This window comes from Vanellus vanellus, assembly GCF_965231255.1.
Source record: "Vanellus vanellus genome assembly, contig: HAP1_SCAFFOLD_35, whole genome shotgun sequence".
In the NCBI taxonomy this organism is placed as follows: Eukaryota; Metazoa; Chordata; class Aves; order Charadriiformes; family Charadriidae; genus Vanellus; species Vanellus vanellus.
In genome coordinates, this window is record NW_028128889.1 from 215,925 (window position 1) to 230,401 (window position 14,477).

General features: G+C 49.3%; 1 protein-coding gene across 1 annotated transcript in view; it reads right to left on the minus strand.

Annotated features, from left to right (window-relative positions):
- The window catches only part of LOC309683849 (sentrin-specific protease 2-like), a gene marked incomplete at both ends in the record, with an annotated part of 225,542 nt that overhangs the window by 195,540 nt on the left and 15,525 nt on the right, over positions 1-14,477 (minus strand). Inside the window, 3 exons of the mRNA XM_082499842.1 lie at positions 8,220-8,282; positions 8,985-9,035; positions 9,289-9,366. Of these exons, the coding sequence (XP_082355968.1) occupies positions 8,220-8,282; positions 8,985-9,035; positions 9,289-9,366 (192 nt within the window). The remainder of the gene's footprint in view (positions 1-8,219; positions 8,283-8,984; positions 9,036-9,288; positions 9,367-14,477) is intronic.

The following is a 14,477-nucleotide window of genomic DNA, read 5'->3' on the forward strand; positions in this document are numbered from 1 at the left end:
ATATCCCACCCCCACCCTCCCCAAACCCTCGTCCCCCACCCCCAGCAGGTCAGGGGAGCAAACCAAAGACCCCCCCAAACACACAGCCCCCCATTGCCCGCGGCGCTGCGAGGATGCACAGCCGAGGGGTACGGGGAGGGCTCTCTCCATCCCACAGCCTCCCCCTTCCTCCTCCCTCGCCTCCCGACGCTCTCCCTTTAGTTGGACTAACAGAGGCCGAGAGAGAGAGAGTTTTTAGTTTTTTTTTTTTTTATTATTTTTAATTTACTAAAAGCCACCTGTTTTTCACCTCAGGCACAGCCGGAGGAGCCGGAGGATTTTTCAGTTTTGTAAGGATTTTAATTTTTTTTTTTTTTTTTTTTCAGAGGGGGTGGGGGCGGGAGGAGGATGTTTGGTTTTTAGCCAAAGCCGGCTTTTCTCGGGGTTAAACGACAGGAACTAGTCCAGAGGTTCTCTAATGCCCGGTAGAGCAGGGATGTAGGATTGCCAGCAGGGGGTGAAACCCCCCATAATAATTAAAGGAGCGTTAAAAAGCGATTTCTTAAGGGCTTTGAGAAGAGCAGTGCCTGTATGAGCCAAGAGAAGGGATCCCGTCTCCTCAAAGAGGCATTTCTCTTTCACGCGCCCTTTCCTCTTTGCTTCCCTGAGTCCCAAACTGGGGTTGGCATCTGCTGCGTCCCCCTGTCCCGGCTGTCCCTCTGTCCCTTCGCTCTCCATCACCGCCCCGACGCGGCTGAAAGATGCGGGTTGCAGGAGAGAAGGGGGGAAAGAGGGGCGGGGGGTGTCCTGGTTCCGGCAGGGATGGGGTTAATTTCCCCGAGGAGCCGGCAGGGACACAGGTATCCCATCCCCTGTGAGCCATGCCCGGGGCTGGGGGGAGCTCGCCGGGGGAGGGGGCGGGAAGTCGCGGCTGGGAGCGGGCTGCGGCGGTGCGGGGCCGGTCGGTGCGCGGAGGCGCTGTCATCGCGTCCGTCTATTCCTTTACCGCTGTTATTGGGATTGTTTGCCCTTCCCGTTGCTCTTCTCTTAAACTGCCTTTATCTCAACCCGCGAGTTTTTTGCCTTTTTCTTCCGATTTTGCCCCCGGCTGCGGGAGTGGAGCGAGCGGCCGCGTGGTTCTTTGTTGCCGGCTGAGGCCAAACCACGACGGGGGAAACACCGGATTTCCAAGAGGTTGTCAGCCCAGGGCTGGGGAAAAAAAAAAAAAAAAAACCAAACAAAAACAACCTAGCAAAATTATTATTTTTTTTTAAATTTCAAAAATAAAGCACACACAACCCCCAACCCCATATGACACACACACATCCACACAGAAAAAAACACCTCAGGTTTTCATACCTCAGCACCTTGCGTTTGTGTTTCCCTTCTAGAGATTTTGTGTGCCTTGTAAAACTGATACTTGGAGCTTTTTTTGTTGTTTAATTTGTTAAAAAAAAAAAGACGAGTTGGAAAAAAAGATCTCGACGGAGTGTGAAGCAGGAGAAGGAAACCACTCCCACGGGTGCCAATGCTCTTCCGTAGTCTCCTTTGGCTAACTGAGAGCCAGGGGCTGTTCCTTTGGAGAAAGCTTGAGAAATGTTAAAAAGGAGAAAAAAAAAAGGTGAAAAAAAAGTGGTGGAAAGAAAAAGAAAGGGGGAAAAGAAAAAAAAGCAAAAGAAAAGAGGAGAAAAGAAAAAAAAAGGATAAAGAGAAAAAAGGGGGGGAAGAAAGGCGGAAAAAAAAGGGAAAAAGAACCCCAACCCAAATATAAAAAAAGGTTGTAAGGAAAAAAAAAAAAACAACCACAAAACAAAACCAAGCAAGGAAAGTGGTGAAAGCCGCTGGGAAGAGGAGGGACGGGAGCTGGGGGGGGGGGGTGAGGGGGGTGAGGTGGCAGTGCCAGTGTGGCCCCAGGGGCTGTGACACCATATTTTTGTCCTCTACTGCAAAGTGTTCCGTGAAAAAAAAACAACCAAACCCCACCCAACGACAACATCATCACAAGAAAAAGAGAAATCTCTGCAGCTCACACGAGCCTGAGCTCGCTCTCCGTTGCTCTCTTTCCAGTGTCTCGGGGGGGTCACGGCCGAGCTGAGATTGGGGGGTGGTGGTGGTGGGAGTTTGCCCCATGGCTGTGATGGGGGGAGAAGGGGTGGGTGGGGAGTGGGGGATGTGCTGTGGGGTTTTTTTGGGATGGTGGTGGTTTTTTGCCAGGTGCAGCTTTACCCAGTGGCTCGGGGAGGTGTTGGCATCAGGAAGCCTGTGCTAAAGCGGGGTGGGGGCCTCACCGCAGTTGGTTAGCAGAGCCAAAGTGGTTATTAATGGTGCACTAATTACGCCCTTGTAACTGGGAAGCTCAGATGCCCCCAGTCACCCACCCCCATCCCCCACCCCGTGCTTCTCTAGCCAGGCGAGCGCTGGGCGTCCCCCCCGCAGGAGAGGAGCGCACCTCCGGGGTGGGTGGAAGGGCGTCACCCAACGGGGAGAGGACCAAGATGGGGCTTGGGTGTCCCTTGGGGTGGCCGTGTGGCGGGGTAGGGCTGCTGGGGGCTGCCACGATGAGGGACACCCCCACGCCTTTCTCCATGGCTCCCAGAGCTGTGCTCCCTCCCTCCCTCCCACCCATCCAGTGCCACCAGAGAGGTGGTGTCCCCCCTCCCGGGGCGGGCAGGGGCTGTGCCACCCCATCTAACACCTCAACGCACCAAACCAGCTTTCAGCAGTCACAGCCACCCGGGCACTGCCAAGGGGGCAGCAGGGGCTCCCCACAGGGGGTTTACAGAACACAGAGAGTGTCCGTACACCACTAACCCCTCTCCAGGGGCGGATTTTCGGGATGCTGCTTGCTCATCTCACCGCTGAACAACTCCCCGATTGCCCCTTCAGCACATTGTGACCATCGCTTCGTGGCTTTTGTGCTCCGATGCTCCTCCTGGCTCCAATCCTCTTCCTGGGGGATTGTGAGGGAGCGAAAAACCACATCGCTACATCCAACTTTTTTTCAGTTAAATAAAAAAAAGAATAAATCACCCTCTCTTATTACCAGGTAGAGTTTTGTTCCCTTAAGGCTCTTTTTATGAAAATAAATATTTAAATTATATAAAGAAATAAATACTTCTCTTTTCACATTAGATAACTCCCTGGAGACAGCAAAAAACAACCCAACACCACTGTGCACCAGTGTCCACCAGGGCTTTATACTTTTGTGGCTCTCATGTGCCAGGCCATCGAATCCACACAGTCCAAGAAAGTCGGTTGTCCCTCTCCTCCTCCTGGCTGGAGGCAGGGCACCTCTACTGTTGACCGTAGTACCTACGATTATCAGATCGGTTCCTACCTGGTCCGTAGGATCGCCTACCGTAGGTCGGAGCAGCTTTCCTCCTGTGCCTGTAGGGCTGAGGTAGGTTCTCCATCCCACTTCTTCATGTCTTCACCATATTCAGAGGCAAACCCACAGGATATCTCGCATCGGGTTTGATTTGTCTTGAGTCGGAGGGTGCTTTTTCTCTTGAGTAGGAGGGCGTTTCCTCTTAGCAGCTGCAACATGAGTCTGTACAGGGAAAGCATGGAGTTTTTCCTCCACCTTGGTTAGTTTCTCAAACAGTTTATCGGTTTGCTCAACTAATTTCTGGGTCATTTGCTCAATTTTCTCAGTCAGTTTCTCAGTCATTTTCTCGGTGGTCACAGTCAGCTTTTCTATGGCTGCCACAGAGAAGGGACGAGAGAGACTGTCTTCATGCTGTCGTACCTTATTAACCCCTTCATTTACAGTTGGTGTGACAGTATCGGATCCTCCCCAGACCACTGTTGACAATGGGTGGGAATATGTTGATGGTGCACTTTGTACAAACTTTTTCAGCATAGACCGTTTGCATGGCATTTCATCAGGGTCTACAATCACTTGCCCATCACTATAAATCACCTCTCACACAGCCATTTCTCTCAGGTACTTAATACCTTTTTCCATGTTGGTCCATTTACTTGGACGGCATTCGATATCGTCCTTAAAGGGATACCTGCGCTTTACGGCTGACACCAGTCGCCTCCAGAGACTGAGAATGCTTGTCTTTCTCCCAATTTCTTTATCAATCCCTCCATCCTTGGCCAGGTTTCCCAATCGCCTAGCTTCTCTGCCATCTCAATCTAGGGTATCTGCCCCACTATCCCAGCATCGGAGCAACCAGGAGACAAGTGTTTCACCTTCATGACGACTAAAGTCCTTCCTGATATTTCTCAGATCTTTCCTAGAGAAGGATTTAACAACTCCCTCTACATCTGAGTCCTCCTGTGGTGAGGCTGCCCCAGAAGGGGCCTCTCCAGGATCTGCTCTAGAAGGACTCTCGCCTCTGTTTTCAAAGGTCTCTTTCCCTTCTCTGGTCTTGAAGGACCCTCCCCTGGATCTTCTTCAGAACCCTCCCCCAAGCTATCTGACTTGAGGTGGTCTTTGTCGTAAGGGGCAGGGGAAGGAGTTGACCTCTTCTTCTTCCTCCTGGTTACTGGGGCAGCTTGTACCGATTTTGATGGAGTTGGAGTAGTTTTGGTACTGGTTGTAGTGGCTGCAGTAGCTTGTGCCGGGACGGGCGGCGGAGGGGCCGGTGGTGTTGCAGCGGGGGGGGGCGGCTGCCGATGGTGCCGGTGCCGGTGCCGGTGCAGGCGGCGGCGGAGGCGCCTGTGCCGTTGCGGTGGGGGGGGGCGGCTGCCGGTGGCGCCGGTGCCGTGGGGGAGGCGGCTGCCGGTGGTGCCGTTGCTCCGGGGGGGGCGGCTGCGGCCGGGCCGGGCGGGGCCGCGGTTCGCGCCGCTGCAGATCGCCGAGCGGCTGCGCGGGTCTGAGTGGCGGCAGCGCACGGTCCCCTACGGCTCCCCCTGCACAGATGTTTCACAAGAAACCACCCCTGCACCACATTCAGGAGCCCCAACAACAAAATCACGATCTTGAGAAGGTACCAGTCCTTATCCTCAGAGCCCAGGAGGTTTCCATGCCCCAGCTCTGAGGGTGTCACATCAGCATAAGTATCAAAGGGCGAAGTAAACATTCCCCAGGTAGAACCGAAAGTATAACTAATAACAGAACCCATCACCTGATGCCCGAGATATACAGGTAGAGCCGTTACCCAACTCATCGTGTTATACATCTGAATTGCGAACCACACCAAAACAGCACCTTTAAACCTTCGCATAAAAAGACAAAGAATAAATGAACTTTGTAACACATTTGGCAGGTTAGACCAACTTCACTGCATTAAGGTCCAACAAAGCTGTTTAAAGGCATGATACAATATTTCCTCTAAGAACGACATGATGCAAGCTGTCTGTTCTAATCTCCGAGCAAACTGGAATTCAGACTATTTGGACAATTTATCACAGCTCTGGTGGAGCACTGCTCAGGCCCCACATTGGGCGCCAATTAATCTGTCGTGGTTTAGGCCAAATCCACCACTGGGGACCCGAGGGACCCCAAATGGGACTGACAGATGGTCCCCTCTACCCCTCTTCAAAGAGAGAGGCAGAGGAGGAAAAAGAGACTTAGGAGTTTAGAAGGAACTAAACGACTTTAATGAAATATTAATAATAAAATAAAAAGAAATAATGAAAAATATATACAAAACCGTATCAAGCTCCCAAGATGACAATCACGTCACCGGCTGGCACTGGGGCAGTCCCAGGCTGGACTAAGTGACGGACAGGAACTGGATTCCGGATCTGCATTCAGAATGGGATCACAGGCAGACAAACAGAGTCCCCCTCAGACGTCGGCCATTGAAGGAAGAGCGCTGACCCTTTGATCCCTCAGCTTTTATACTGAGCATGAGGCAGATGGGATGGAATACTCTGTTGGTCAGTTTTGGGTCACCTGTTCTGTCTGCTCTTCTCTGCAGGTGGGACCCCACTATGCTTTTCCGCTTCCGACCCTCCAACGGGGCAAATCACAAAGTTGTTTGGCCGTGGGGGTTATAGCAATGAGTATAAGCAGAGCCTCTCTGCATCCCACGCCTGGGCATCAGCTGTAACCATTGGTCTGACCTCTCTGAGAGAGTGAACACTGTCTGCACCATATGCAGTTAACTTCAGTAGTTAGAAGAGGCCCCGCTAAGAAGCGAAGTTACTGAACAAAATTGGTTCTGTTTTACCTCAAACCAGGACACAGGTAGTTTCGTTCCATTAAGGCTCTTTTTATTAAAATAAATATTTAAATTATATAAAGAAATAAATACTTCTCTTTTCACATTAGATAACTCCCTGGAGACAGCAAAAAACAAACAACCCCAAACCAGCCCAAAGGACAGGGGCTTTGGTGAGAAATCAAGAGATGGTAAACGCTTTCTTTCCGTGGTCATGACAAATCCAGTTTTAGGAATCAAGTAGACGGTAGATATTCCAGAAACAGAGGAAAACTCTCTTTGAGGAGACAGTAGTTCAGCACGTTGTCCTTGGGAAGGTAAGTTGGGCAAACACGACTGTAACCACCACCACGGATGTTTCCCATTTGTCTGTAACGTGGTCGCGTGCGCTGCGAGGCGCGAGTGTGCGGCTCAGCCATGGAAGTTGACGATGTTCCTTCTTCACTCTGCCCTTAACGAGGTCACACCCATCTTTCTGGCTCTCGCTTAAGGTGCGTTAACTAATTTCAAAGAGAGTTACTGTCTCCAAAATAAGGGGGGGGGGGGCGGGGAAATAAACTGTCTTAACCCACTACTTCATAACTTGAAGAGGAAAATTTGTGTGCCTGCTGCTGTTCCAAATAAGGTCTAAGAAATGTAACTACAATAACTACTAGTCACCCGGAGGTGATCACAGCGTTGTTCTAATAGTGCACATCTCACAGCAGCTGTTGGTGGTGCTGGCAAAAAAAAACCCCAAAACCCCAGAGTTACTGTCTCCAAAATAAGGGAGGTGGGGGGAATAAACCATCTTAACTTCTACTTCATAACCTGAAGAGGAAAATTCGTCTAAGAAATGTAACTAAAGGTCTAAGAAAAGTAACTAAAGGTCTAAGAAATGTAACTAAGGTCTAAGAAATGTAACTAAGGTCTCAGAAACGTAATTAAAATAAGAACTCTAATAGTCCACGTGTCACAGCAGCTGTTGGTGGATTATCTCCCACACCATCTTCTTGCGGAAGTACGGCATGTGACTCTGAAAAGAGAAGAGAAATCCATTAAATAATGACGTCACGGTAGAAAGAGGCGGCAAACAGGCATAAATGCCCAGCGGAGTCCTTAATATGAAGTTCCCTTTAAGAACTGTCAACCGTTTGGGTACAACACCCCACGCGGCTCCTAAGAGGGTGACACGACAACCCGACAAAACCAGATTGACTTGACCGCGCGACAGCTTACAAGCACGCTAACAAACAAAACGCTATAAAACAAAATCAATAAAAATAAGCAGTGTCTTGACTGGTCAAAGGGTAGAAGCCATTTCTCCAAAAGATACCGAGCCCAGATATGCCAAACCCGCTGGCGGCAGTACCTTGCCCAAGAGGAATCTCACCGGCAGCAGCTCCCAAAGGCGGGGATGGAGAACCACAGCTCTGCCCTGCCCAGGCCACTTGGAAGTTCTGACCCCAGCAACTACGCACCGAAACGGGGCACGAAACCTCAGCCCCTGCCCCGGACACAATTAAGAGCTGCTGCGTAACCTCCCTGGCTCCTGTCCCTGCGCGAAAGGGGCTGGAGGGGTTTATGACCTTCACTCACCTGGGTAAAGTTGAACGGTTTCTCTCTGGCGATGTACTCTGCGTATTTACACATAAAGACGCCGCAGTCGCTTCCGTTCAGCTGCTGAGGGATCTCCTAAGGAATGCAAAGAAGATGGAGGATTTCCCTCTGTCTCAAAAGAAAAGCAACTCGGAAGTAGCGCACATTACCCACACCGACACTGCGCTCACCACACACTCCTGACCCTACTTGCGTAATCCTGAATACCCACTCCCGCCCACGAGGAACAGACCCAGTTCACTGCGCACCATCCCTCCCCTCTGCCTTCCGGACTCAGACACTACAACCCAAATTCTTGGCAGGCCCAGAAGGGGCAGCAGCCCTCCTCCCTGTGAGGCCTCTCGAGGTTTGCACGGCGTCTTTCTCAAGTGACCTTTCTTAAATCCAGTCTGTAGGGACCGCTTTTTACTATCAACTCCTCGAGAAACATCAGCTCAACCCTTTGCTTTGTCACGTGCCAGGATCTGGGCCCCAAAGAAGCACTTACAGTTCCCATTTCAAACCCAAGTGGTGCTCACGTACACGTGGCTCCATGCTGTGAAGAGTCCACTCCGAAACATTCAGCTCCAGGTTTCTTTTTTCCCGACTTTCTTTTTGCAGGTATTGGCTGGTTAAAACAAAAGGGAACAAAAAATCCCTTTTCATCTCTGTAATTTAGGCCAACAACAAAATAAAGCAGCTGAAGGATCACAGGAAGATGAACGGCAGGACGGGAAAACGTCAGAGGATCCTCACAGCAGCTGATTTAAGGCTGATTTGGGAGGAAAAATCCCAATCTTCAATTTATAAACACGCTGAGAGGCTGTGAGCTAATGGTCAAGAATGAGACCAACAATTCCAACAGAGGCTTCCACACAAACCTAAGTTCATTGCTTCGGAGAGGTCAAAAAGCCCCAAATCACATGTTATCAGAGGACTAAGAGACAAACCAAGCAGGGAACTGTAATGCCGTAATTCCACCGTGTGCCTTCATCCCACATCCTGGGCTCCGACTAACAAAGTCGGCACACGTGTGCCACGGGGCTATGGCGTATTTGGCTGTGCCTATCACGGGAAGGTGGCAGAATCCAGGCACCCCAGACCCTGGGCGGAGGGGTCGCTGTGACACCAGATAAGCAGCCGATGCCAGACAACTCGCAGCAAGCAACGCCAAGATTCCTGCTTGGTTATCTACAAGCCATGTGAAAACTTGCAGTCGCCTTACAGGGACTCAATCTAAAATCCCTCTCCTCATTCACACCATAATAGCAGTGACGGAGCGGTTACTTACAGCAAAGTCTGACAAATCTTGTCCCCTTTCTGGCCCAGCGAGTCCAAGTACCTGATGGTCTTCTTCCTGAGATCTATGACCTGTTATTAAAAGGTGACCATTAGACAAAGCACAACCTTCTGCCACACAACCCCCAACACCTAAATGACTTCTCTTGCCAGTTTTTGCTCCCTGTCCAATTCTAAAGAAAAAGCCCGTGGGACTCACGGCTAGTGTCCAGTGTGCTCGCAAGTTCACAGGCACGAAGATGATGTCCTGCTTGAAGACATCGACACTTCTGGTCCATCTTCTTACTGCATCGTAGCCACCAGATCTTAGTTTGGCATAAAAGAAAGTACTGAACGCGTGGACCGCTGGATAGCCTTCCTTCTTCCCTCTTTCCATCAGCAGACCCATGTAGAAATTAACCACCTGTACCATAAAGAGGAAACATGAGGTGTAAAAATAAGACGCTGCCTTCCCCAACCAAAAATACAGCACCACCTCTTTTCTGGCCACCCTCAAGCACGCAGCGGAGAGAACTCCAGCCTCAGCTGGAGGCTTTTGTTCCCAGAATTGCACACGGGGTTACATCGGCAGTTTGATCAAAACACCTGCCCCCCACGCCAATAACCCGGACGAACTCCTGGAAGCTGCATCATACAAGAAGTAACGGAACTTCCAGAAACGATCGACCCTTCAACACCTCAAATAAGAAGTGTACAGAGATTTCTAGGCTCTGCAGCGGAGGTCGTCAAAGAACGTTGACGCGACTTCTGTACAGGGCGGAGGGGTATTTTTCAATAAAGGCTGAATGAGACTATCCCTGTGCTCCAGTTGGTTTTACCTCATCATTTAGCCAGCAAAGGTTCCTGAGCGTGTGGATGTCCTCACGAGTGACCTTTAGTTTGAAGGCACTGCTCATGATCTCATCTGGCTCACCTCTGCCAAATGCGGCACTGACCTCTCTCTCCATGGCCTGAAAGGAACAATTCAATGGGGAAGGACTTGTGAAACAGCGCATGGAGCACGCTGACCTGGGGGCAGCTTTCCACTGAAACACGGACTGTAAATTCAGCTCAGGTGACAGAGCAACTGCCTTTGATGGTTTCTTGGCTCAGTGAGCGGTAGCGCTTTTGCCTTGCTTGGTTGGTTTCAGCATCTGCACTTTGGACTTTAGAGCCCAGGCTTGCTGCCATTTCTTTTCACCAAGGACGTTGGGATAAAACCCGTAAACTCAGCAAACGCGCTAAAGCAGCTGAAAATGGAACACAAGTTTGGCAACCCCCTTTCCCAGGTGCTGCCGCGGCCCTCACAATACCCAGGTTTAAGCCAACCCCAGCGGGCATCCTCCGTACCGAGGCAGCTAAGTCAGGAGACTGAAAGAGTGTGAAGGTGGGGGACTTCAAAGGGAATGGCAAAGGGGGAAACTGAGGCAGCTACACTGGAGTCAGGCAATGGGGAGTCCAGCTTGTGCACACAACTGGTCCCAATTTGCACGTTCCCATCTAAGTCTGCCTAGGGAATGCAAAGAAACCACTACGGATGGTGGTATAAAATACTCTGATCTGCAATAGCATCTCCTTCTTGCTTGAATCTGGGCAGGCAAAATAAGAAAACCACCCGGTTTCCCTTGTACCCAGCGTCAACGCTGCAGACCTTGTAAACTCTGCATTTGCTCGCCCTTTCCAAGTCCATCCTCAACAGGCAGGAAAAGGCGGGGGGAGCTCAATTAGACTGCAACTCCAAAGAATAAAAGCAGCCAAAATTCATACAAGCAGGGGAAACTGAACTCCCACTCCCCGGTGGACGGCACCACGGATCAGCACAAGCTGATCTTTCAGGTTCTATCACCACGGTAGGACAAGAGGCACATCCAATATAACTGGATGAGTCGGGTTAGCACTGCTCTGGAGACTGGTGTTCAACCTGGACTCATTTTTTGTCCTGCTAACAGAAGGCCCACAAACCCTCAGGTCAGCACAACTGAAGGAGCGCGGGGAGCACATGAAATCCTTCAAACCAGCTTTAGTGCTGACCCTCGCACTGTGAAGTCACAGCCGCAGACACTCGCTAACAGGTTCAATGCAAGTTCTTCAGATTTCAAAGAGCCTTAAGAACCACCGAGAATAAGAGGAGTTCCCTGCAGCTCTGTCACAACCTTCTCTTTTGTCTCACAGACTGTCGCCTACGGTACCTCTGTGAGCGGAGGAAAGCGTTCCGCTGTTTTTCCCAAGCCTGGCACTTTCTTTCCTTCCACATTGAGGCTGACTGACTTTTTGGACTGAACATGTGTTGGGTGTCCTCGGAATAACACATCTTCTGAGATTTCAGTGCCACGCTGCCTCTGTTAGACAAACGGACATTAAGCTAGCAATCAAGCACAGATTTGTTTGCTTGGGGATAGGACAGAAAATCTTGCTTATATAGGAAACCGGAAGGGCTTTTGTACACACATCCAACCAGCAAACCCCAAAGTTACTTTTTATTGACGACTGCATTCCAACTGTGCACCCATGGAGTGCTGCACTTGGAGGCAAGAGAGGCAGAGAGCTCGTTTGGCTTGGGCTAGCGTTAAGAACCCCAGCAAAGCCTCCACGTGTAGGTATTAAGTTGAGAGTGAGACTACTATTTATGATTTCCATGATTAAAATTTTATTTTTGACCTCAATCCTGACCAGAGGTGGAAGTCGGAGATGTACTTCCCATCCCAGCAAACAAGAAAAGACTAAAGACACCCCAGTCCAGCTTTGCAGGTCAACTAAGGCTGTGCGCTAAAGATTTTGAGGCTATACCCAACACATTAAAGGGGAAGAATCAAAATGCTATAGTGTAGTGTGCTCCTAATAGTCCAGAAACAAAATTAACAGCAGAGGAAAACACTTTGCCATAGCGCTACTCATCAAATAATGCTCCCGCTTTCCCGGGGAAAAACAACCTGAGGAAATACAGATATTGTTGAGTGAGTCATGTGAAGTGGAGAGTGCTGAAGTTTCTGATCACAAATAGCTGTATTTTCCTTGTGAAAAACACAAGCTTACCCCTGCGATGGTTTGTTTTGCTGCTCCTTCCTCTTCCTGACAGATTTCTTCTGGTGTGCAGTACCTGCCAGGAGAGGGAGAGAGAGAAGTGAGCTTTGTATCTGTCCTCTACCACGGAATTCTCAGGAATTCACCTTCTGGACAAGAAAGGCTTTTTCAAGGCTTATTCTGACTACAGCCCCGGTTGCACACATCAACACGTGACAATATCGCCTCAACGTCCAGCACCATTCTTTCTTAGCAGCAGGACTGGGATAGAATGAAGAGCTGGGAGCTTTGCAATTATTTTTTTTTCCCATTTACTTGTACAAGACTCCTTTTCCTTCTCTTTATCAGTTGCATTATTTAGAAAACAGGGAAGCAACCAGCACTTCCTCTATCGAGTGCTTTGTGATCTACCGCTGATAAACACTGCACGCTGGGTGTTCTACTGCAAGGTATAACAGGAACATCTGCAACTAGACTTGCATCCAAACAGAGTGAGCTTCGGGAAACTAAGGCCAGCACACTGAATTCCAAATGGGACAGCCACAGGATGTTTACTTGCCTTCTACAGGCCAGTCAAGAGAGTGACTATCCCCATTTGGAGAGGATTGTCATTCAAACCACGCAGACTCTGAAGAGCAAACAAATACACAGACATTAAAGTTGTCCAGATATATGTCCCTGCTTCAAAAACAAGAATTCGCATTGTCACCAAAAGACCCCTTTGAGAGAGGCTGCTGGCCTCTCAAACCCAACCGCACGCTGCTTTTTTCCCCCTTCTAGTCAAACCCCACGCATCCTCTAAGTCCCAAAAACTGCCTCAAGTCCCACCAGGTTTTACAAGCTCTCTAATCCTTATGCTCAGGATGTGAGTTTCCAAGTGAAAGAAATGAAATGTCAGCTCGTTGATGGCTCGGCAGAATGACTCACAAACAAAAATGGATTCTGCACATCCAAGGACAACTTGGGACGGCCACCACTCGCACCCTTACTGGCTTTCTTCCCACAGCAAACACCACACCAGCACAACCCTCTTTGTCACGCAGCACGGCTCTCGCATGGCAGCTGTGTTGGAGATGCAACTGGCTTGCGAGCAATTCCGGAGCCGCAAGGTAGCTACTCATTACTACATTAAAAGAGACTCTACCTGATCGTATCACCTCTCTGCGACCACTGCGGGCAGCAAACATCTATACATTCGACACCTGCACAGAAAAGCAGTAGTAAGAAAACAAGAAGTCGATTTTCAATCACCAATGGATGTACATAGCTCTCCATTTCTGAGTGATAATTAAAAAAAAAAAAAGAAAAACTTTGAATGCTGACTGTATGGTCAGGAAGTTCGAATTCTGGCAAGCGCTTTGAACATCATCTGCCAGTCTATAAGAAATGCCCTATTCTGATTTGAAGTCTACCTACAAAGTGGAACAGATTGGAATCATGGGGATACTCACCGGTCCTTAGTGTTGGATGTGGATAGACCTCTCCTCTGTATTTTGGTTCTTCCAGGTGACTCACAGTCGTCACTGGTTCCTTAGAGGAGGCTTGAACACTTTGGGGCAGGAAAGAACAACAGAGGAGAATCACAATTTTTATATGTGGGGCATTTGTTATCAGTGTATACCAATTCACGGTGGCTTTTGGGGTTTTTCTTTGAAAAGAAAAAAATATTCTTTGCACATCCGACAAATATCTGCATCAACCTGAGGAGGACACTTTACTCTGCGGGACAAGACAGCGTTCATTTCAACCAGCCTTGACCAATTCTGCTCAATCTATTTGTTAAAGATTATGCTGACAGTGAGAATGGCAATGTCCACAACATCCACACTGCTGGGACAGTTTACTTCAGACCTGCCCTGCTCTGACCTCAGGGACTATATGCTCAGTAGCAGTTGGAATGCATTAGACACGTTCCCCAGGAACCTTCTCTGGTTTACCTTCCTCTGAAAGGAATCTCTTTCTCAGGCTCCAGATCTGCTCCAAAATATGAGCCAAACCACAATAAGCAACGACTGGCAGATTAGACGCCGAAAGCAGAGTCTTGACCCGCTCTCAAATGCAGTGCACTTAAACTCAGTGCAGCCAAAGTTACATGAGAAACTGTTTTCTGTATCATTTTCATGATATGGATTTTCATCTGAAGTGGCGGATTCTGGCGCAGCGCGCTCCTTCATGGGCGGCCTCAGTGGTAAGAAGCTGTCTGGAGCAGATTTGATGCTCTGTTTGCCATTCCGGCTTGTGCTGAAAACATCAATGGCAAAAGAAATCGTATCCAGAGAACATTCAAATATGCACCTCCACCACCAACTACTTTGTCAAGCACGTACACCGATGATGATGGAGACAGACACGAGATGTTCATGACTTTCAGATGAAGATACGCTGTTGATTGTGTCCTCAGCCTCCTCTCAAGTTCAACACTTCCTCTTACTGCAGACCTTTAATCTCTACCTAATCTCCTGCGTCAATTAAGTAGCTGGGTTTAAAGAAAAAGTTGAAAAT